The sequence below is a fragment of the Condylura cristata genome, unplaced genomic scaffold, assembly GCF_000260355.1.
Source record: "Condylura cristata isolate star-nosed mole 26May11 unplaced genomic scaffold, ConCri1.0 scaffold00016, whole genome shotgun sequence".
NCBI lineage: Eukaryota > Metazoa > Chordata > Mammalia > Eulipotyphla > Talpidae > Condylura > Condylura cristata.
In genome coordinates, this window is record NW_004567117.1 from 6,714,207 (window position 1) to 6,739,858 (window position 25,652).

A 25,652-nucleotide genomic window follows, 5' to 3' on the forward strand; every position below is an offset into this window, starting at 1 on the left:
GCCGGCGCCGCCCGGGGCGGCGGGACAGGAGCCTGGGCGCCGGTCTTTGGTCCACAGCCGGCCCTCAGGACCCCGGCGGTGGGCGTTCGGCTTTTGTTTCCTTGCGGGGCGGGCGTCCCTCGCCCCATCTGCCCGCATCGCCCCCTCCACCAACTGTCGCGTGTGCGCCGGGACTGGGACTCTGGCCACGAGAGACCCCGGTGAGCGCTTCGCTGCTGCACCTCCCCTTTCCTGCGTTTCCCTGCTCTCCAACTTCTGCCCGTCCCGGTGCGAGAGGCGAGGAGCGCGAGCAGGGCTGCCGCCTCGTCCATCTCCTGCCGTTCTCGACAGCTCGTGCCGCCACCCAGAACTGCGACTTGGTCACCGGCCCCGCATCTCTGCAGTCGAGGTGGGGTCGGCCGAGAGGAGCTGGACACCCCTGCACTAGAGCAGCGGCCCCGCGGTTTGGTGCGAGCGATTTCACTAGGTGGGAGAACTCTGGGATTTGTCCTCTCCCTTTTTATCCCGCAGTCACTGATAAAAGTCAGGAGGATGTGCTTCATTTTATATATGCCTTTATGCACTTATTCTTTAGTGCCCTAAGATGGAAACTCAGTAAAGGGAAGGCCTGGTTTCTGTATTGTTAAAGACTGCAGACTGTGATAGGCAGATACAGTCAGCCTGAACTGCCATGCCTGGGCATTTGAGGCATTCCCTGGGACTCACACTCACTTCAGGCTTATTTGGTCTCTAGTGCAGGTTGCCGGTGGCACCTTCTTTTGCATCCAGTTATTGGGCTGATCTTGATGTTCAGGGCAGGTTCCAGGTTTATTCCTTAGCAGAAATAAGTGCACCAGGGGCTCCAGGTGTTGTCTAGACCCCTTCACTCAAAAAGAGATGGCAAACATCTCTTCATGCTTGATTGTATGAAACTTTGAAGGCATTTAGTGCTTCACGGGATGCTAAAAACGCCCACCTCAGTCACTCCTCATGAGGCCCTAGAATTAGGGTCAAAAGGAGAGCGATTTTTGGAGCACCCGCATTGTTACTTGCTTTACTCACTTGATGTGTAATTGTTGAGGAAGGAAAAGGAGCTCAAAACTACTATTAATTATGATCTGAGATTGTGAGGTGCATCCTTGACTGCAGAATTGTTTATTTAGCACTTCACTGGCGGATACTGGAGTTACAAGTAACAAGTATGGTCTGTCTCTGTAGTGAGTTGGAAACAATACAGAAAAGATATTGGTGGGAAAGTGATCTGATGAAGACATGATAAAGGAAAGTCAAGCACCTGCCTTAACTTTTAAGGAACAAGTGTTTTTAAGTTCATCCTAAGACTCTGAGATGATTGCCACCATCTGTAAATTTCATTGCAATAACTGATTCATATCTTAAATTACACTGCTAATTTATTTTTAAATTCCTTAAAAAATTTGGTTGTCATTTGTACAATAATGTTATATGTTCTATAATGCTAATATGTTCATTTGAAAAGTATTGGGGAAATAAAATAGGCAAAACAAATCAAGCAACTATAGTTTTTTAACTTTAATCCACTTGTAAACAAAACCATGTGACATATGATTCGAGACTGAAATACTTCAAAATAAAGTGCCCATAGTGTGAACATGGTTAGAGGGATTTGGCAAGAGGAGAGTCTTTCAGGTCTGGAGAGACCAGAAAAGGAAGCAGGAGTTGGACTTTGAACTGGGTCTTGAGGAATGGATATTGTGTAGGTTGACAAGGGGAAGGAAAAGAGTTTGGGGCTGAAGAGGAAGAAAGGCATTTCACACCTTAGAAAAAATTACTGTTTAATTATTAAGAAGGGAGATAATTTGCAATGTCCAGATTGGGCAATGAGGTCATACATACTTTTCCAAGCACATCTTACCCTCCCAAACTAGAGAACCTTCTTTTCACTCTGCGCGATCCTGTATGATCTCTGTGAAGGTTTTCTTGAGTCTTGCAACCAGATGGCTTCCCTTTGACTTTCACATTTTTCTGTTTACCAATAAGTGGATACAAAAAAGTCAGTTTTTTAAATGGCCAAGACTTTAGATTTTGTCATTTTCTGTTTATGTAAAAAAAAAAAAAGAAATAATTGGCACTATTTTAAGTGTGCAGTGTAATGATCAATGTTTGTATATATTGTGAAATGATCACTGAAATATATGGGGACTTTTAAGATCTATTCTTAGCAATTTTCAAACGCCCAATGCATTTCTTCCTCCAGTTTCCCTTTCTGTGGTTACAGTTACCCACCATCAACGGAGGCTTGAAAATACAAATATGTAAGATATTTTGAAATATTTCATAACTTCATGTAACTTGTATTACTGTGTACTATAATTTTATTAATTACTGTCATTAATATCTTATTGTTCTTAATTATAAATTAAGCTTTATCCTAGGTATGTGTGTATATAAAAAACATATAGTACATGTAGAATCTGGTACTATTTATAGTTTCAGTCATCCACTAGAGTCTTGGAAGCCATCTACCAGGGATAAGGAGGAACTCTTCTTCTGCAGCACTATAAACAATAGTTATATTTGCTATAGTTATCATAAAAACATATATTTTATAGGCTTATTGTATATTCATCACAATTCATTTGTCTTTAAGGAAGCATATATGTTGTTTAAGGATAAGTATGGGTCCTCAGTTCTCTTTTTATCCAGAAATTACTGTAGTCACAGCTTTTTAACAGAGATTTCTTTAATGATGATGTCCTTTGTGCCCAATGTGCATTCTCAATGGATGTTTGTAGGATTGAATTCATGTGTGAGCAGGTAGGTGCTGAGTAGGGGCAGGGCCTGATAGAAACAGCAGGCGGGAAGATCATTCCGAGAATGAAGGAAGATTTGCAGATGGAAAGCTCTGGATTTCTTAACTGAAGAAGAGGGAGACCAGCAAACCGGAGGAAGACCTTATGGAAAATACCATGACACCCACAGTCTGAGCAAGGAAGCAGAAAGAGCCCAGCCTTTCTGCTCCAACCCCACTTGTTTCTCAAGTGTGTCCTGGTTCCCCTTTTCAAAGCCAAAGAAGAGCAGGAAAAAAATCAGCATTGGATAAACATTTATTATTATAATGAAAAAGGAACACAGGACCGTTGCTGCTGTTGAAATGGAGAAGTTAGTAGGAGGGTTTGGAGCAGATTTTTAAAACATTGAATTGAAAGAGACATTGCAGGAAGAATGTGGAAAAAGGAACTATGATGTTGGGCCAGGAGAAAGCCAACTAGGAAATACTCAGTTGTTGAAGAGGAGGCATTAATAAAAAGCATGAGATGGTGAAAAAGTTAACACAGAAAGGAAAGAGAAATTCCATTACAGTGAGAGAAAGCCTTGAGAGAGACCATGGAAAAGCAGGCATCACAGTAAAGGGAAGCCTTTGGAGGAGCAGAGGTGGAGGGGACCTGTGCCCAGTCTCCTCAGTTGATGGAAAACAGGAACTTGGTGAGGAGGACGCAGTCTTGAGCTACTGGTAGTGCTTTGCTTGCTGCCTTAGGTGCATAAATGCACCTCTCTTATTTGAATAGTGTTGTATAGTTTACAAAGCATTTTCATCTTGTAGCACTGGTAAACTTATTTTGAGGATAATTATAGGAGCATATTCCCAAGTGGAGAAAAATATTTAGGTCCATTAAGAAACCATATTCACATACTTCAAAAAGAGCCCTTAACAGTAAGTAGTATAAATGTAGATATTATCATGTACTTAAGTAAAATGAAGCAAAAGTGAAGAATTAGCAGATACTTGGGAGAAATGAAACTAGTTTATTCACACATATAAAATCATTTTTTGCTTCAACACTTGCACTGCATTTTTAAGAATCGTGCCTTAGAATAATTTATCCCTGTTTTATTTTTCAAGTACTATTTTCCAACAGTAGCAATGAAAAAAATGAAACCTTTATTGTGAGCTCATCAGCGCGATCACTCACACCCTGACCTGCATGTGCCTTTCTGGGAACGATGTTACCTTAGTAGTTTTCGTGTCTTCGGTTAAACCTTCATTTTATGTTGATTTCACCTTCCCCATAAGATGAAACAAGACATTGTAGAGAATGCTTATGTATCTCTTTTGAAGATGGATTTTAAATGATGAAAGTTTTGTGGCTGCCACAATTAATATAGTAAATACCTCGGTTGGAAAGTATCAGTGGAGAGTGTGGGAGATGGAGCATCTTTTATTTACCTTGAAAAAACATTTTTAACCAGAGGAAGAGAGATGAGCAGTGCAACACCTTTTAAACACAGTATTTTGGTGTGTAAGCTATTACGACAGATAGCTTTTAAGATTACATCATTGTTGCCCTGGTGGTAAATTGAGGAAACTAAGAGTTACTGCGGAGTTTCAGCATTTCTTCTGGGTGTCTACTTTGTGTCTGTTGTGTGCTTTTGAGTGGGGATAACTGATACAGACGTAATTTCTGCCTTCTCAGGCATCTGTCCTGGTGAGAATAGACACAGTGAACAATCTTCCAAATATGTCGGGGAATTTTTAAGTGTACTATGAAAAAGATTGACAGGAGTGCCTAATGTGGGTCTATGGGTCGGAAAATGCCTCTCTAAAGATAAGTATTTGCTAGGTAGGGAGCAGAGTAAACAGTTTAGGAGAGGGAAGTACATTTGAGGCAATGTTGGAGACCAGGAGAGGAAGGAAAGGGGCTGTGGGTAGAGAGTAGCCAGAAGGTGGTTGGGCTGGTAGGTGAAGCCCTGTGAAAGCCATGTTGAGGGCTGTGCGTTTTACTTTTCTTGTCCTAAGAAGGCTTTGCCAACTCTGAGCTGGGGTGTGACATGAGCTTAGTATTTCTAGGCCGACTAGGTCTGCCATTTGTAGAATATTATGCCACAGGCAGGTTCAGTTAGGGCACCATTTCCGGTATCCAGCAGGATGGAGTTGGGTGCGGAGATGGGTGGAAATGGAGAGACTTCCAGAGTGTTCTGGAGGTACAATTTACAAGGTTGTGGATAGATTAGAAGGCATGGGGAAGGAAAGAATACAAGATTGCTCCCCTGGTCTGTAGTATGAGAAACTGGGTGAATTTTTGTAGATGGGGAAGACTGTGGTGAAGCAGGCCTGGTAACTTTGCTTTGGCCATTTTCCAGTCTAAGGCATGCTGGATATCGGTATTTTTAGGGAGACAACTTAGTGTGGTTATATGTGTCAGCCCCCAACACTGCAGATATGAGTTCAGAGTTTGACAAATTTGGATTTTCTTTCCCTTTTCTGTGTCTCTGGTTTTTTTGGATTCTGCTTAGCTCACATGAGATCTGATGGCTCTCTTGATTTTTACTAGCTAGTCTTGATTTTTACTAGCTAGTCATGTGTATAATCAAACAGCCTTTTTGGTAGAAGGTCAGGGCTGAAACTTATTAAAGTGCTGCATGAACTATGTAGTGCTTGATTTCTCTTATATCGTAGCTTTCTAGCACTGATTCTAATACTGAGACACTAAGTCCCTTAAAGTTCTTATCTTGCGATTATGAACCATTGTTATTCTTTATGATTTCTTCTTTTGTGTTGATGTTAAGCTTAAAAATGTGGCTTTCTTGAGTGGCAAATAGCATTACAAAACATTGGTTTTGGTCATTACTATTGTATTAATTTATTTCAAATACAAATAAAGGAGCAGATTATAAACATAGTCTCAGAACTGTTTGAATGGATTCAAATTAGCACTGATGTAAATCCAAGTCCAGATCATAAGTAAGCATATGTCCTGTATCTATGCATGAATTGGCACACTGAGTCGGCACAGCTTGGCAAATGGGATTAAGACCTAAATTCAGGGTCACTAATTTGGATGTCTAAGGCCTAGTCAGGTAAGGGAACTGAAGTATGCAGATAGAAGAAAATATAGTACTTGTAACATTTTTATTTTTTTATCTTTGAAAACTGAGCACAGCCACATGTCTGCTATTAGAAGTTCTTTAAATACAAGGACAGAAGGAGGGAGGAAAATCCCCTCAGGACAGTGGAGACTAGGAAGTATTGGAGCCTCTGATAAAGTAGGGATCTCATTTTCTCTAAAGAGGATAGCTGTTACTTAAAAGAATTCAAGTTAGAAATTTGCATTTAAAAATATGTGAAACCTTCCTATTTAAAAGAAGACTGCTTAGGTAAACAGAATATGTTTGCTGTTCTGATGCAGTTTGTGGGCTGACATTTTACAACCTCTGACTTGTGGGATCTGCTCTCAGATTAGATTAGTTGAATGCACTTTCCTTGTAATTAGGCAGTGCGCATACCTTTCCTATTGTGATTGTGAGGACAACTAGCTTCAGCTTCTCTTCCACTGATTCCTGCCCATGGAAGTCTGAATGAATCTGGGGTAAGTAGACAATGGGCCAAGCCCTGTGGTTTTGGAAGGCAGATGCTTGTGTAAGGAGTCAAAGCAGTGAAATCTTGGGGAGAATGGAGACTTCTTAAAACTTCCCTTCATGTTTCTGTGAAGATTGTTCACGTATTCCTTTATCTTTTGAATTTGCCTAATTATCTGCAAGTTTGTCCACAGTAGTGGAATAAATGGTGACTACACACAGGAAGAGGTAAAAGAGCGGGCACAGCTGTGTGCCTGATCAACAGCTCTGCCTTTTGTGTGATTGGAGGGGAAGTGTGTCTTTCCTCTCTCACTTGTGGGTTTTTGCACATTGGTACACATCTTTCTTGTTGTCAATTTTCCTTCTCCACGAAGCCGCCATCCCGCCCCTAAAACTGGATTGCATACACCTCCCCACCATGTCTTTCCTTTCATGATATGCTATTGTCTGCTATCTCACTCTGAGAGAAGGTGCTTGCTTTCCTGTGTTCCCTACGGGGCTTTTGCTTTAAGTGAGCATTTGTTCACCACATCCTTCAGAAGCCTAGCAATTGGCTGACATGTGTTAGGCACCCAGAAAATAAGTGTTGAATGAGTTTGAACCAATTAGTGACACGTAGATAGGCAAAAAAAAAAAAAAAAAAATTTTCCATGAAATTCCTAACATTTTAGAATTCTGGGAGGAACCAGATAAGGCTGGGTTTGATTGAAAATGTAAGCACTGACCTTCCAGCCACTCATTTTATTATTGTGGTCACATATCAAGGCAAATATAAAGGTTCTCCTCTTTTGCCTTATGGCAAAGATATCCTTTAATTCCCTGTCATTACACCCTTTAGACCTGGTCCTAGACATCATCAAGGTGAATTATTAGAGATGTCAGCATAGCACTTTCAGATCTTTATGCATTCAGTTTTCAAGGATGGTTAGAACAGATTCCCCCCTCCACTTTCTCTTCTAAAACTGTGAGCTTGCTGTGATTTTATTCACAGAAGATATTTTTTCAGGCAGCTCAATACATACAACTGAACTTAGAATAGGAACTTCTGAGACGAATAGACCAAGAATTTGGGAAATGTTGACCAGTAGAGCAGATCATCCTTTTCATAAAAATACTTGGAAAAATCCCACTTTCAAGTGATTTGCTAGCTGATAGAGTTCTGTGCAGGTCCATGAGTATATTTCATTTGTTCTATTAAGTGAATGCCACAGAAATTTGTTTTTTTTTTTTAAGATTTTATTTATTTATGCATACAGAAATAGGGTACAGACTAGAGGTGCAGGGGCGGTGAGAGGATTCACCAGAAACAGAGTGGGGAGCAGAACAGGCAGATAGATAGGTGAAGTACACTGCTGAGGGAAGCAGCAGGAGAGACAGGAGAGGTCTCCTGTGCCTGTGGATCAACTCCTGGGCAGTGATGGAACTCACGCTGAAGTAGCCACAGTTTGGCTTGGCTTCACAGTGTAGCACTTCAACCTGCTGCGCACCAGGGAGGGCTTGAAATTTGCTAGTTTTAAAAAAGAAAATAGGGTAAGTCACATTGCTTGGTTTTGCATCAAATGTAAATTAGCAGCTGTCAATTGGCCTCCATCCTGTGGATGGACCCAGAATACAGTACGGAAGTTTCCATACTTCCAGCTGTTGACATCTTTGTGTTTTGTGTGAATGGCAGTTGATCACTGGTAATCTTTAGAGCCATTTATTTTTCCACTTTGAGGAAAATGAAAATATCATTGTCAGTCTTTTCAGAACTGAATTGCTTGTGTCCAAAACAAACAATAGCCATTGCTGTGGAGCAAATGGTGATAGGGAAATAGAAAGAAGCTGTGAAGGGCACAGTCGTGCATTAATCACCACCATGATTTACAGAACATAAGTGTGGTAGGCTTGGGCTATAGCCAAATTATCTTTCAGTTTCTAAACGTGCAGCTCAAAGTAGCTGCAACGGCTATCATAGGCCACCTATAGCTTGCGAATAAACTACTGCTGTCCCATATTAAGCAGCATTCTAATTTATTGTAGAAAGTTGAGAAATAATTTAATTCAGGTTTTCTCAATGTCTGCTTCTAATAGGTGACCTTGTTTGTTCTAAATGGCTGTCCTTTTCACTGTGAGATGTGTCTGCTATACCCTAGATGTCTGTAGCTTCTCCCCGCCCCCCTCCAAGTTGTGCCAACCAAAGATGTCCAGACTTTTCCAAATGTCCTCCTAGGAGGGGGCAGAAAGCAAAATCACCTCTCATTGAAAGCTACTCATCTAATTCAACTTGTTTTGTAGATGACAAGTCAGAGATGAAATTGTATTAAACAGTGTGCCCAAGTTAAAAGTCATTCTAGCAGAATATGAGTCCAATCACAAACTAATTTGAAGATCTTCATATTAATTCAAAACTCATTTTCCTCATGCTTGCAAATAATAGTTCTTAACATAGTTTTTATTGACTTGTCTTGTATGACTAGCCAAATACAACTGCTTCTCCTGTTAATCAAACCATGGTAAAATAACAAAATAATTTGTTAATAAAATTTTGAAAGCTAAAACAAGTTATAAAATATTTCAGTGTTTTACCACATTGATAAGACAAATTAAATCCTATCTTTTCAATCTTTGTGGTCTTTACTTGCTTTATAGCTTTTTTCTAATAGTGAGTGAGGATGAAAATTTTGTCACATGTATTTCTAATTCAGTATCCTCTTGTAGCAATGCCTAAATGAAAGCCCATTGAATGCTCTGATTTGCCCGTGTTTATCCATTTGAGCAATAGCAGAGCTGGTCAATGACTTGAGATCCAGGCCAGGCAGTTTTCTGTTGTAATGTTAACATTTGTTTTCATAGCTAAGACCTGCAGTTGTGTGATGTTCAATAGCATGTCAAATTTTATTTTAGTGTGTTTTTTTTTGTTTGTTTGTTTGTACACTTGCAGTGGGAATTATAAACATCTACTAAGAGTGCATTCATTCACTCTAAAAGCCCTTACTTAGTGTTTACTTTGTGCTGGGGCAGCAACCTAAGGAGGGGGCAGTAAGGAAAATGAGGAGTCAGACCCACTGTGGGGCTGATCCTGCCCCAGGAAACTCACAACCAGGGACACAGATTCAATGTGAGTTTTTTTTTAAAGTAACATTAGAAAAATGGCTTATTCATGCATTTATTTATTCCACAGCATTTTTGAGTATCTATTGCATTCCAGGCATTGCCAGCTGGGTATTCTTGTCAGAATAAAGCTGGGAAAGGACAGGGTGTGCTAATGGGTTGGCTCTCAGGCTTGAGAAATCCCAGTTCCTGTGCTCTAAGGGTAGGAGTGAGAAGAGGGAGAGTATCTCCTCAAGTTCATAATTAACGAACACTATTGTTCTGTTCCACAGATGGCACATAGGAGCTGACTGTGGGTCACACGGCCGTAGGGCTGAGTTACCTTCACACTCGTTCAAATCTTTGTCAGCAAGATCATAGAGCACCCCTCCCGAGGCTATTTGCTACAGTCAGAAGAAAATGTCCCAGGTTTTAATCAGTCCCTTGTAGGATGAACGAAGTCCTCAGTGGTTGTGTTATTTCTGAATTGTTCATGAGACCACTGTTGGCTTATTACACAAAAGAAGGTACAGTTCACTTTTGGAACCTGAGAAATCTATGCCCTCATCTTTCACTGTTTTTATTGACTGTTACGTTGCAAATAAAGACAGTAAATTCACCAAAATATATGTAAATCCATCTCTGTGAGCAGAGAATTCTCCAAGATTTCCTAAGACTGAGTCACTAAATATGTGTCAAAACTGAAAACCAGAGTTTGTTATTTTGACAGATGATTTAATTCGCTCACCTTTAAATTGTTCTGTTTTTTACCTAATCTACTTCAAGTTCTTGTATTGAAAGTTCCTATCATTAAATAAATGTACAGATTTTTCTTTTTAATACCCCTCCTCAAGACAATACTTTCCAGCAGGCAATGAAGTTCTTTCTTCTGGGACTAAATATAGGGAATGTCTCTAATGAGGGCATAAGGAAAAAAATGCTTTGTTTCCAGATTTTGAACTTCCTCCTACCCTGTAGCAGGAATATTATGCCAGCCATAATATAAAAGCTTAAATGAATGACATGAGGTGCATTGCCACTTGTATTTTTTTTTAACCCATTTGTTGAACTTAATGTAGAAAGACCAAGGTAGAAGAATGTTCATGAATGCTTATGAAAGCTAACATTGCAACTTTATCAAACCTTTGATAACATGTATTTGTAAAACTCCTTTTAGCATCCTGAAATGAAAGAAATAGGTAACTTCCATAAATATAAATATATGTACTTTCAAAAATGTCAATGTAAAGTACATCTACAAAAATAAAGAAATAAATGGAAGGTAATTTATAATAAAATGATATTGAAAAGGCTGAACATGATTAACTTAGAAATAAGGTGAAATCATTGGATAAATTTACCTAGATGTAGACTCATTGTGAAAGTGAGAAGAAACATGTTCACAGAGGGTGGGAGGGTTGTATCTGCAAAGGGGGCCTTTGAGCACCTGGTGCTTAGTGACATCATCTTCTGATAAATATTTGCTAATGTTTTTCAGGAAATAAACTAAAACCTTCCTCCACATTATATACAGTTGCATTTCTGGGGAAAAAAAAATCATGCAAAAATGCTTTTTAGTAATGTGTAAGAAGAAATTATGCTCCAGGTTTGGAGAGTCATAGGTAATGTCAGGTGGAATTATGTCTTGCCTTAACAAAGTGAGAGTTTTTGTAATCTCATATTCTCTTTTTACTTAAAAATAGGGATTGAGAAAGAAAATTAGTTTTAGTATATATGGTTTAGTATATATGGTTTGCGTAGGGTTTGACTATAATATCCTAGTCCTTGTTTGAAAATTGTTTTTATTTGTGCTTTATGTGTGCTTAGAAAACGCCTTCTTCCTCAGTGCAGTTGTAGTCCTGGATGTTTTTGAGATTTGGAGTGAAAGTGGCCATGGGATGGGATTCCAGTACATATTGTATATGTAAATGTAGCTTGACTATCATATATGAAACAAGGGGGACTCAGATTTCCACTTGTAATATGTTAATGGTGGTTGACAGCTAATAAAAATTCAGAGAATGAGATATAATGAATAAAATGAATATATAGGAATGTTTAGAAATGGTTACTTGTAAGAACTAAAAATATGCTATTAGTGAAAGTATATACCACACACCTCCACACTCACTTTCATGTGGTGGTACTGGACTTCTTACTGACAGTGTTCCTGAGAGATACAAAAGCAGCTTCTTTCTAAGCTGAGCTTGCTTGAAGCTATGTAATTAGGATCAGGTATAATGTAAAATTGTGTTTAATAGGTAGGACTGTGGTCTTGTGAAGTCTTTGTCCAATGATGCCAACCAGAGTGAATGTTGGCTAACACATGTAGTAACTTACAATAAAAATTTATGCCCTAGTCCACGAGTACAAAATGGAGGGCATGTTGTCTTAACTTTTGACACTCATCAGTGAGCTTGAGGAAAAGAGGGGAATCAAAGCAGGTGGCTCTGTCACTTTGGCCTTTGTCATTGTCTGCATTGAGGAGGGAGTTGAAAGATACCTCTCTGAAAACCTCTGTGGATCACAGTTCTCAGAGGTGTGTATTGATTTTGGGGGTGAGCATTAAGGCATTTTCTTCATTATTGCCTATATATACACAGAGCTTTTGGTAAATTTTCCAGGTAGTTTACAAAAACCAAACCATAGATTTTTACAGTCATCTTGCTTTGCTGTCATCTCTGGCCTTACTGTCACTTTTTGCATTCTGTGTATCTATAGGCTAAAGGTAGAGAAGCCCAAACAAAATGCATTTAATGGTTTATCCTCTACTCTGGATTTATGCTTAAGCCAGATGTAAGGGAAGCAAAGAAAGTTGTCATATTAAAGGGTTTAAAGCTCACTCTGAGCCCTGGAAGACTTATTTACAGTCTCCTTTTTTGGCATACTTAACTCAGAAAGAACTTCTCAAGGTCATGATACTAACTTAGGGTACTTTTCCCTTTATACAGTTCCTTTTCAGTATTGTATAAGGTATATTTTTACAATGTTTGGTAGTTCTGCAGTTTTACACCTTTAGAATGCATCCATGTGGGTTTCAGTTACTACTTTCTTTAAACATGTGAAGAAACTCACTGTGATCTCTCAAGGTCACATGTGTTAGTGGTAGATAATTGTTAGCCTGAGTGTTTAAGATGCATCTTTGTTTTTATTTAAGAAGTTTTATTTGTGGGCCCTCCCTGGTGGCGCAGCGGGTTAAAGCACAGCGCTGAGAATCTAAAGCCGCTTCCTCATGAATTCGATTCCCGCCTGCCCCAGAGGTGACCACATGGCGTGGCAGACCTCCCCTGACCCGCCCACTGCTCCCCTCAGCAGTGTACTTCGTCCATCTGCCTGTTCTGCTCCCCACTCTGTCTCTCGTGAAGCCTCTCGCTGCCCCTGAGCCTCTGGCCTGTACCCCAGTTCTGTATGCACAAATAAATAAATCTTAAAAAAAAAAAAAGAAGTTTTATTTGAATTAAGGTATGTTTCACAGGTTATCAACTACTCAGTTTTTCTAATAAAAGAAGTGGTTTTGTGAGGGTACAAAAATGATTAGTATTCTGAATATATCAGTGTATCATATAAAGAGAATTCATATGAAAGGTCTTCTAAAGGTTAACTGAATAAGATTTACTCTATTAATTCTCCACTAGCTATATTACCTAAAAGAGGTAGAGTTGTTATTTTCTAAGATGTAAGTATAGTGAAATTTGACATTTTACTAGCATTTGAGAAGATGGCATCTGCTGAGCTTTCTTGCTAAATTTTATCCATTCAACTGAGATAAAAATGAATAGGAAGTACGTGGCTATGGCTGACAATAAATATGCAATATAAAAACCCCCTTTAGAACAAAGCCACTTACACAGTTAGGTGGCACTGTTTCCTTTCTCTTTTAAAAGGTTTGATTAAGTGTAATTAAAATAAAAAAGGTTTTATGTGGCCTCAGTTTAAATCTAGCCAGAATGAAGACAAACAGACAAAGTAAACTAGAAACCAGTTTGAGGTAAAGGTCACACTCCTATGTATTTTTGAAACCTATTTTCCAACCACAGCAAAGTTGTCTGGCTTTAGAGCTGCTGAACAGATCAGGGTGCTCTCTAGGATTGCTCAGGGCAAAGGTCACAGACCCAGTGGCATGGTACCAGTGGTTGGGAGTTTACGAAGTCCTCATGTTCTTTTCTCCCCCAGCAATACTAGAAATCCAGATATTTCGAATGCATGTATAATTTCCTGGGTTGTAAATACTGTGAGACACAAACAAAGCCTCTGCTGGTTGACTCAGATCCCCTATTTGAGCCTTCTGGCAGTGGCCCCAAGAGCAAGGAGGCAGCAAGCAAGTTAGGGGAGAAAGGGCCACCTCCACACGGTGAGAACACCTATTTTCTTTGCCTGTGTTATTTATAATGAGTCGATAAGGGGCGCAGAGCCATAGGGAGGTTTTAAACCCAACATGATGCCCATGTAGTCCTGGGCCTATAAAACTTATGTCTGAAGTAGAAGTTCCCAGATTTGAGCCTGTTTTGTATGTTAATAAAACTGTCATTTTACAGATATTTGTTAGCATATTATTTCTATGAACAGACAAAAAGAAACCAATTACCATATATATAACCTCCTCATAAGGAGATCTCCGTGGGCCCTCCCTAGTGGTGCAGTGGGTTAAAGCACAGCATTATAAAGCTATACATAGCTGCTGCAGCACGAGTTTGATCCATGGCCAGGGAGCTGACCCACATGGTGCAGCAGACCTCTCCTGTCTCACCTGCTGCTCAGGTTAGCAGTATATTTTTTGTCAGTCTGCCTGTTCTGCTCCCCACCCTGTCTCTGGTGAATCTTCTTACCCCTTACACCTCTGGTCTGTACCCCAGTTATTATATTCATAAATAAAAAATAAATGTTTAAAAACAAATAAAGGGTTGGAAAACTAAAAGAAGAAGAAAAGTAGGAGGGAATTCATCTGAGGTTTTTCTTTCCTGGAGGAGCAGGTGAGAATCTTTAGGAAACAGAAAAAAATGAGTTATGAAACTTTTCAGATGTAAAATTTCAATATACTTTTTAAAAAGTATTTATGATGTCATTTTTATATCAGTTATTTTCTTGACATGAATTTCTTGATTTGTGCTTCTTTGGGTTATCATCAAACTAAAGATTGGATGTTCAGTTACGCTAGTACTTTGATATTATAAATCACAACTTGAGAACAAGTTATGCATAGATATTAAATAAAAGTTATACATAGATATTAAAAACAGTCAGTACTATTAGCGTTTGCTCAGCTCATGCTTGGTCCCTAGATCTGAGTAGTTTTTAGCCTGCCGTTTTGTGCTTGTCCCCCAGCAGAATAAGCTGCAGCGTTAGAGCTGTGTCGTACGCTGAGGTTTGGCTTGGGTGTGTTAGGCTTGTGGATACTTTGCCTTGGTTCCTCTTGGACTAGGCTTGTTTCCCGCTGCACTTCTTTTCCTTTCTTTGGTGTTTTGATTCATCTGAGTTTTCTTGATCTAATTTTGCTGTTTATGCTTTACCAGTGTTTTGTTTAGTTTCTCAGAATCTCTAGACATCCATTTTTCCACTTAAAATGTTTACCTCTTGATTGCAAAAAGCAAACATTCAGAAATGCTCTACCTGACTTTGATTCCATGTACAGCTATATGAACTTATTAAATGTAACTCAGCTTCCTCTGTAAAATGGGGTGACAGTAAGGTTGTTGTGAAGATTAAACTTTCTGTGCATAAAACATGTAGGGCTTGATTTGGAGATAGCTGTTGTTCAGAAACTGATTGTCATTTGTTACAAACACATGCGCTTTCATATTAGCCCTGCATTGGTGATATATTTGGCTGGGATTATATTCTTATTCTGAAAAAGAATAGGTAAGTACATGCTAAGAAACACTTTACTTAGGGAAGGCCACTGTTTACATTACTGCTCTCAGGAGCAGCTTTTGCTTCCTTGTTAGTCCACTGCAGCATGTACAAAAGTTCAGAAAGTGAACCATCTTCATGTACTATAGCAGGATCTAAATTTATTCTTGTTTCTGAATTCATGTATATTTAAGCCAAACTGAAGAGAAAAAAATGGTTAATGAGTTCTGTGAATGTGCCAGTTTTGAAACTACAAGTATTTGGGTTCAAGTTTGCGCTGTTCAGTATTCATTATAAAACCATAGGAAAGAAATAACATTGCAATGCCTTGCTCTTTTCTCCTCCTTTGTTGCAGATAACAAACGTGTGGGTTATACTACAAAACAACACAAGGAATCTAGACTGTCCATGTAATATGTAATGTATTTAACTGTTGTGGAGCAAAACAGTAACCTTTACTTTTTATTTTTTTTATTAAAGATTTATTTATTTGTGCATATAGAACTGGTGTACAGGCCAGAGGTGCAGGGGTGATGAGAGGATTCACCAGACAGAGTGGGGAGCAAAACAGGCTGACTGAAGAAGTACACTGCTGAGGGGAGCAGCGGGCGGGTCAGGAGAGGTCTGCTGTGCCATGTGGGTCACCTCTGGAGCAGGGTTCGAACTCATGCTGAAGTGGCTTTAGCCTCTTAGTGCTGTGCTTTAACCCACTGGGCCACCAAGAAGGGCCCTACATCTCAGTTTTTGAGGTGTCTAATTATTTTACTCTCCCCAAAGTGAAAGTTACCTCAAGCATTTCAAGTGCAGCCACCACTAGTCATTTTTTTTTGTTTGTCATTAAAATTAATACATCAAACATTTCAGTGCATATTTTTTGGCACTGAGAACAGTAATGGGATATTTAGGCCCACATGTCACAAGTTTTGTGTCAGACATAACACTTTTAAATAATACATGCTTAAAAAGGAGAGAGAAATTTCCCCTGACCCTGGGCTTTTTTGCCTTATGTATGTCTTCACACTGCACACACATTTCCCTTTTCCCCTTAGGGACAAGTGTATTGATGGTTTTTGCCAAAAAAAAAAAAAAAATTGGGTTACATCTGTGGAAATTGGAGTATGAGGAATAGAAATAAGACAGATTGCCAGCTAATCTAGAATCACATGATGGAAGAGACCAGAGTGTGGGTTCATGAATAATGACCATTTATCAGTATTTAAGGTGACCCTGGAGGTAACATTGTCATGTAATATTTTATAAAGTAATGGAACAGACATTAGGAAAAGAAATCTCGTGTCAAGGTTTGAGAACAGTAAATTTTGTAAAGAATGAGCTACTTCTTTCTTCTTTGTCTTGAAGAAACTATAACTTTATGAAATTACATTTGCAAGATGTCAGGTAAGTGATCTTTTCTAGTCTCTTGTATAATCTCATGGATGTTCACTAAGCAGTCTTTTAAATATAGTGTAGGTACTGGAGAATTGAAAGTAGATCATTAATTGTGGTAAGGTGGGATCCTCTTTTGGGGTATTTTGCTTTCAGTAGATTTACAAAGTTTATTGATTAGGTAAATGCAGTGGCATAATTTCAAATTGGTCATCTTCTATCTGTTATGTAATAATCTAGTTTCTTTATTCCGTAATTAATTGTAGGGAGTCCAGTGTTTGTGTAGCAGGGTTGTAGGCATTTGAGTACATCAGTAAATAAAACAGGACAAGGTCAAACAAGGTTATGAAGTCTTAGAAAGACTGGGGTGAGGGAGAAGAGACGATCCTTTGTGAAGAGTATGTGTTTATGCTGGGGGCCCTGGCAGGGCCTGGGTAGAGGATTGGCATGAATAGACTGTTACTGTGGCTTGGTGTGGAGAACAGGCCATGGGGTACCTGGCAGGGCGGCCATTATAAACTGGGTGGGCAACAATGTAGTTGGAGTCAAGGGTGTAGCAATGTAAGCAGTGAGAAGGGACTGTATTCTGGATATATTGTGAAAGTGGGGCCAGTGGGGTTTCCTGACTGATTAGATGTAGGTGAGGAGTCCATTGTGGCCCCCAGATTTTTAGCTTACAAACACTGCGAGAGAGTTGTCACCCGAAGAGGGGGAGCACATTGGGTAGATAGGTGATTGCTGGGGGAATAACATGGGCTCTTACAACAAGGTCTAGTCATGGTAGGTATTCAGTAAATGTTAGCATCTTTCATAGCATTAATAATAGTAGTGATTGAGTACTTTATTATTTTCTCAAACTTTTTCTTATCTGCTTTCTGTGAATCCCCTTGATGCTTCCTATGAGAATTGGGTGGTATAGAAAGAATCAGCAAACCTCAGTGTGGTTGCACTCAGTTGAGCCAAATTTTTAGTTTAAGGCAAGTATTTGTCCTTGTACCCTAATCCCTTTTCCCCATTATCACTGAAAAATCCCATGTGATAGTGGACAGGAAAAGAGGTTGCATATCTGAAACACGAAAGTACATAATGTATAATATTTGGTCCTTTGATTCACCAAAAATAAATAGGATATATGATAGGCTTCATCAGGGTTATGTATTTTTTAAAGATTTATGTTTTGTTTATGCATACAGGAACTGGGGTACAGGCCAGAGGTGTGGGGGGTGAGGATTCACCAGAAACAGAATGGGGAGCAGAACAGGCAGATGTTTTGAAACACGCTGCTGAGGGAACAGTGGATGAGTATGGAGAGGTCTGCTGTGCCATGTGGGTCAGCTCCCTGGCTGGGCATCAAACTTGTGCTGCAGTTACTGTGGATAGTGCTGCACTTCAACCTGTTTCACCACCAGGGAGGACCCAGGGTTTTATTTTTATCAAAGTAGTTCTTATACCTTTTAACAAATGGAAGAATCTAGAAAGGTTTATGATACTAAACAATAATTTCATGTACAGCTCTCCCTAGTCCCAGTTCTCCCTTTCCCTTGAAACAAGGTTATCTGTATTTTAGCACTTTTTCTAGTTGCCTTTCACCTTTCTTCCCCCTCCAGGGGGAAGGACTTTGTCAGGACTGCTGACATCTGGACCTCACTGCCTGATTGCATCTCTGGGCTCAGAGGCCTATTTGGAAAGGTTCAGGATGTCTCCGAACACAGAGGCACAGCCAGCTGTCAGATCTACTTTTGAATAGATTATCTGCTTGTGAGAGAGGAAAACAACAACAACAACAACAAAAACACCACCCAAATTCCTAAACTTTTTATTAGGCATACAAATAAGTCAGTATATACAATTTCACATAACCAGTTTAATTGCACACTTTATTTTTTTGGTGCACTTTATTTTCTTCTTCACTTTAGTCTATCTTTTTCCTATTCCTACTTCCTTTTGACCCTTCAGCAGCCAAATCACCCTCTGCTGGATTTTTCTTTTCACCCAATACTTGTCTGAGTCAGCTGGGACAAACCTATTTCAGTTTTTGCAAAATCTATTAAAAGTTTTTGTCTAATATTCTGTGGTAATGATTACACATAATTTATTCTTAGATTTTCGTATTGTTTATCCTAAACTTTTTTTTGTCTCCAAAATGTTTTCAAATAATGCTGCGGTAAACATATATGAACATATTTTGTTCAGCCATGCCATTATCATTGTGCACTAACATTTTTTTATTTTTTCTTCTCAAATATTGCTAAAATACTATGCTACTACCTTTATTCTACGTATTACTACATGCTAGTGCTTTTTTTGTATATATCTGAAAGGACAGGAGAGAAAAGTAAAGCCCACTTGTACAGGCACAAGCGGGAAGAAAGATCTCCCCAGAAGGGACAGAACTGCTGAAAGAGAGCCTGCCTCACCCCACGCGGGAGGAGAGAGGCCGCTGCTGCTTTGCAGAGGGTCTGTGACCAGAAGCTCCTTGTAGGCACAGGCGGGGCTAAGGGCTGCTATCCTTGCTAGAGCTTTTTTTATGATACAGAGTCCCAGGAACAGATTCATGGGATGAACTATAATTTTTTTTTTAAATAGATGTTTTTAGATTGCTTTCTTTAACATAATTATTTTTGTTTGACAAATAAAAAAATTATGTATTTAGGAATACAACATGTTTATGGGTATTGATAGTACAGAATGAAGTAATTACCAGAATCCAACTGATGAATATATTTATGACTGCCCATATTTATCCTTGTGATGCATTGCTTAGCAAATTTGAAATAGATAGTACTTTATCATTACTTTCAGTGACTTTGCTGTACATTAGGTTTTCAGAATTTATTCACTTATAAAATTAAGGTTGTATCTTACCTTCATTCTTGTGTAACCATTGGTCTATTTTCTGTTGCTAAGTTTATTTTTTTTTTATTCTACATGTAAGTGAGATATGATATTTTCTTTTCTGTGTCTTGATTATTTCACTTTGCCTTACAGATTCATATCTCTTCTTTAAAAGGGCAAGATTTCCTTCTTTTTAAAGTCTGAATAATAGCCGTTAGTGTGTGTACATGTCTACTTGGAATAATGCTGTAGTGAGCATGGGAGCGTAGATATCTGTGAGGTAGTGATTTTACTCTTTCTGAATATGGAACCATAAGTGGGATTGCTGAACTGATGGTCATTCTATTTTTACTTCTTTGTGGAATCTTCATACTATTTTCTGTAATCACTGTATCAATTTATATTTTCTCCACTAGTGCATATGACTTCCTTTTACTCCACATCCTCACCAGCATTTTTATCCCTTGTTTTTTTTTTTTATTTTTTTTTTATTGATGATGTTCTAACTGGTATGGGATGATACCTCATTTTGATTTTCATTTTCCTAATGAATAGTGTTTGACCTTTTCATGTATCCATTGGTCATTTTTCTTCTTTGGAAAAATTTCTCCAGGTTTTTTACCCATTGCTTAAGTTAGATTATTATTTTTTGCTGTTAAGTTACATGAATTATTTTATATGAACTTATTTCAGATGAAGTTGAACTCATTCTCCCCCACCATTTTTTGGTTGTCATTTTATTTTGTGAATGTTTTTGTGCTGTACGAAAACTTCTTAGTTTGATGTAGTCCCACTTGTTTATTTTTGCTGTGTTTGTTGTATTTTAGGTCTCCTATCCAAAAAAATTATTGACAAGTCCTCCGTGTCAGCCAGCATTTCTCCTGTGTGTGTGTGTTTTTTTAGGAATTTTGTTGCTTCAGATTTTACATTTAAATTGTTTTTTTCACTTTAGGTTAATTTGTGTGATTGGTTTAAGTTATCTAGTTCCATTATTTCACGGGTGAATATATAATTTCCCCCAGCATCATTAAAATATCAGACACTGCTTTTTTGCCATTAAATATTTTTGGCTCCCTTATTAAATACTAGTTAGTTGACCATATAAGCATAAATTAGGTCTGGTCTACTGGTCTGCGGATATATTTATATCAGAACTGTTTTGATTGCTATAATTTTCTAATATAGATTGAAATTAGGAAGGATAATGTCTCCTACATTTGGAGTCTTTGTGGTTCCATGCAAGTTTTAGGATTGTTTTCCGCCGCCTGTAAAAAATTGAAATCATCATATGGATTGCATTGAATCCATAGGTGGCTTTTGATAGTTCTGTCATTTTAACAATATTAATTCTTTGAACAGATGAGCATGAGATGTCTTTCCATTTATTTGTATCTTCTTTAATTTCATTCATTAATGCCTCATAATTTTCACAGTAAAGACTTTTTTTACTTCCTTGGTTAAATTTGTTTCCCTGTATTTAACTATTTTTGCTGCTACCTTAAGTGAGAATATATTCCTCTCCTACCTCTTTCTGTATAATTCATTACTAGTGTGTTTTTGATATCATTTCCAAATCGTCAATGGCAAGACTAATGTCAGAGAGCTTTCTCTCTATATTTTCTACTAGAAGATTTATAATTTCAGTTCTTAATTCACATAATCCATTTTGAGTTGCTTTTTTGTGTATAAATATCTAACTTCATTCTTTTGCATGTGGATATCCAGTTTTCCCAACATCTTTTATTGACAAAACTATATCTTTTCCTCAAGTTATATCTTGTAGTTTTTTGAAAATTAGTTGAATTATATGCATAGGTTTTTTTTCTTCCTAGATGCTAGATTAAGTTTTACAAATCTATATGTATGTTTTCATGCCTGTAATACATAGTTTTGATTTCTGTAGCTTTGTAATATAATTTGAAATTAAGAAATGACTTCAGCTATTTTTTTTTTTTTTTTAAGATTTATTTATTTGTACATACAGAACTGGGGTACAGGCCAGAGGCTCAGGGGCGGTGAGAGGCTTCACCAGAGACAGAGCGGGGAGCAGAACAGGCAGATCGACGAAGTACACTGCTGAGGGGAGCAGCGGGCGGGTCAGGAGAGGTCTGCCTCGCCATGTGGTCTCCTCCGGGGCAGGCGGGATTTGAACTCATGCGAAAGTAGCTTTAGCTTCTCAGTGCAGTGCTTTAACCCGCTGCGCCACCAGGGAGGGCCTCAGCTATTTTTTTTAAAGATTTATTTATTTATGCATACAGAATGGGGTACAGGCCAGAGGTGCAGGGGCTGAGAGAGGATTTACCAGAAACAGAGTGGGGAGCAGAACAGGCAGATCTACGAAGTACACTGCTGAGGGGAACAGCAGGTGACCAGGAGAGTTCTGCCATGCCATGTGGATCAGCTTTGGGGCTGGAGATCGAACTCATGCTGAAGTGGCTTTTGTTTCCTAGTGCGCTTCTTTAACCTGCTGCACCACTAGGGAAGGCCCTCCTTCAGCTATGTTTTTACATAATTTTGCTTTAAGTACTTGATGTCTTTTCTGGCTATTAACAAATTCTGGATTCCCCCCCCCCCTATTTCTATGAAATTTACCATTGGAATTTTGATGGAGATTGTTTTGAACCTTAAATCACTTATGTTGAATGGACATTTAACCATATTCTTCCAGTTTTTGAATAAGCAGTATCTGTTAGTTTATTTGTGCCTTCACTAATTACTTGAATATATATTTTCTCTCGATGGTTCTCATTCCTAAGTATTGTATTGTTTTTGTTGCTATTGTAAATGAAATTGTCTTCAGTGTCTCTTTAAGAAGTTCATGGTTATTTATAGATTAGCTATATATTTTTCTGTGTTGATCTTGTATTCCACAACTTCACTGAATTAACTTATTAGTTTTAATAGACTCTTTTGGTATTCTTTAAGGTTTTCTACATGTAAGGTTATATCATCTTCAAGAAAAGGCAGTTTTACTTCTTTTTTTGGATTGGATGCCTTTTATTTCCTTTTCTTGCCTAATTGTTCTAGGTAGTACCTCCAGTACTATAGTGAATAAAAATGGAAAGAATAAGTACCTATGTATTCTGTTTCTGGTCTAAAAAAAAAGTTTTCAGCTTATTGAGTATTTGTTGAATAATATTGAGTATTATCTGTGAGCTTGTCATGTGGTTTTTATTATGAACAGGTATGTTCATTCTGTATCTAATTGTTTGAGAGTTTTGGCTTCAAAGGTTGTTGAAATCTGTCAAATGCTTAATCTGTGGCTATTGAGATAATATTTTTTAATCTTTAATTTTATTGATATGGTGTATCACAATTATCAATTTATGTATACTGAGCTTTTCTTGAACCCAGGAATAAATCCACTGCATCATGGTTTTATAATCCTTTTAATGTGCTAATTGAATTTGTTTTGATAGTATTTTATTGAAGTTTCTTTTTTTATTTATGTTAATCTCAGATATTGCATATAATTTTCTTTTTTTCTTAGTGGCCTTGTCTTTTATATTAAGGTAATGCTAACCTGGTATAAAATGAGTTTGAAGGTGTTCTTAATATTTGGGGAGGGCTTGAGAATAATTGGAATTAATTCATTAAATATTTGGTAGAATTCACCAGGAAATGTCCGGTGCTATATATTCTTTATTAAGAAATTTTTCACTATTGATAGAGTAAAATGATGCAGCCTATATGAAACCATTCTTCACACCATTTTTGCCTGGTTATTGTCAGATTTGTTGCTTCACTGTGTTGCTGCAATTACCTAAGCAGACTCCTGAGCTTTTCCCCCATTATTTTCTTTTGTGAATTGATGTTTTTTTATTTTTTATGAGGTCTCCTACTGATGTTAAGAATCTCAAGTTGCTTTAAAATATCCCATCTTATTTCCACCAGCAAGTAAGAAGGTATATATTTTTTCTCACATCACTAGTCAAAGTGAGATTACTGAGTATAAAAATATATCTAATTACTAATGTGTATTATCCAGGGTCTATTGAATTTGAACATATTTTCATCTATTTGTTGGGTATTTCATTCACTATTCTATGCTTTTCATTATTATATGTATATCTGTAACTGTATCATCAATATTTATGTACTGTTTGTTGACATTTAGATGGAAAGAATGAACATTATCCTTATTCTACTTACTTTCCTTCTCTTTCAGTGTAGGTATTTCTTGTTTCATCTACTTTGATAAAGTCTTTTGAATCCCCACTTTTCAAAATTAAGGTAGTAGTAGTCCTTTTTCTTTCATCTTCACTCTTCCCCTCATTTCTAAATACTACATTTTATTAGTTACACATAAACCTTGTGAAGGATTCTAATAATTATGTTTTATTTTTTTACCCTCAGCAGTGTCTTCTTTGTTTTTCTTACTAGCCCTACTAGAGGACTCTAAGAGTAAAGTCCAGTAAAGTGCAGATGAAACACAGAATATTAAAAAAAAAAGGGCTCAGCAATACCTTTAAAATAGAACATCTCAAGCTCTTCATTAAAGAGTGCAAAAGGCCAGTGAGAAATTCTTCCATAAAGTCAAAATTTCATGTAGCAATTCATTAACTCTTTCTTCATTACATTTGTATATCAGGTTGCTGGTTTTGATAAATTTTGATAAATACTGAGTAGTTCCTGAATCTGTTAATACAATTATCTATTCTGAGAAAATTTATCATGTACTATTGTGACTTGTATACTCTTGTGGGTATCCTAGTAAAATAAGCACATATTTGTTCTTTTCTTTTTATAGATTAGGGAAAGGTAGCACAAAAATATGTGATTTTCTAAAGTTTTCTTAGACAAGGACCTCTTGTTTCAGTGTCCTGTTGTAGCTCCCAAGACTTAAATTTAGTAGGTTATCTATGGTCAGTCCCAACCTTTATTTTCACTTGAATATGCTCAGGTCAAAACCTAGTCGTCAGTCTTCTTTCTTTATATTTCAGTCTGCACCTGACCCTGGAAGCCCCATCTTTGAAATATTTTTAGAATCTCCTTTTATGACCTCTAATGCTGCAGCTCCAACCCAGAAAATGAATTCTCACCGGGACCACTGCTGTAGATTGTTAATTGGCCTCCTTGTTTATACCTTTGTCTTCCATAAAGCTCTTAAGTTCTCTCTATTCAGAACCTCTTAGTATCATTCATGCTCATTAATAGTAACATGAAAGTTCGTTCCATGATCTACATGGTCTATTATAATATGAATCTTTTCTATCTCTTTAATCTCATGTCATACCTTTAACCCTTTCTGCCTCTGACTCTGATCTTAACACTTAATTGTTACTTGACATATTTCTATATCTATATATTATAATGATCCACAAAATTACAATAACACAGAAACAGTAGCTAGTACAGAGTTAATGTTCAATAAAATATTTATTGAATAAATAAGTGACTCTGCTAAATTGCTCCCAGTCCCTGTTACCTAGTCAAATAAAAATATTTCTGGTCAGTTATGAAATCTCCAAAAAGTTATTCCATGTCATCTGTGCCAAGGCATTTTGTTGTGCTCTTTTCCTTGTCACGCCTTTACTCACAATGCTGTGTATATGTTTTTTGCTTTTATTCCTTGTTCATATATTTCCCATTGTTCAAGTACAACTCAAATACAATTGCTTCAGTGAAACCTTCGATCCCCAAGTTGTAGCGAAGCACTTTATCGTCTATGTGCCTAGTGTGCTATTTCTATTTCTGTTTATTACATTATGTCTTGTATTACAGTTTCTTATATACATGTTTATCTCTCCTGAATTGGAAGAGCCTTTAGGATATCTTTATTTTCCTCAGTGTTTGTTCTCTTTGGCATCCCATTCATTTTTGAAATGAATGTGATGTTTAATCCATTAACCATGACATTATCAGAGACAGATTCAAATTTTGATTGATATGAAAAGATTGCAGATTTGGTGATTTCCTAAAGATATATTAGAAGTTAAAGGAGTAGGACCTCCCTAGTGATGCAAGGGGTTAAGTCTCAGCACCATGAAGCTATCTACAGCCAGTGCAGCATGAGTTAGATCCCCAGGCAAGAGAGGTGACCCACATGGTGCAGTAGGCCTCTCGTTTCACACACTGCTCCCCTCAGCCATCTGTTTCAGTAGATCTGCTTGTTCTGTTCCCCACTCTGTCTCTGGTGAATCCTTTCATTCCCTGTAACTCTGGCCTGCATCCCAGTGCTTATATGCATATATATA

At 37.8% G+C, this 25,652-nt stretch overlaps 1 protein-coding gene across 1 annotated transcript in view; it reads left to right on the forward strand.

Moving 5' to 3' along the window:
- Positions 1 to 13,590: 13,590 nt before the first annotated feature.
- L3MBTL4 (l(3)mbt-like 4 (Drosophila)) overlaps positions 13,591 to 25,652 on the forward strand; it is a 346,888-nt gene continuing 334,826 nt past the window's right edge. The window contains exons 1-2 of the mRNA XM_012725775.1: positions 13,591 to 13,738; positions 18,228 to 18,346. Of these exons, the coding sequence (XP_012581229.1) occupies positions 13,591 to 13,738; positions 18,228 to 18,346 (267 nt within the window). The remainder of the gene's footprint in view (positions 13,739 to 18,227; positions 18,347 to 25,652) is intronic.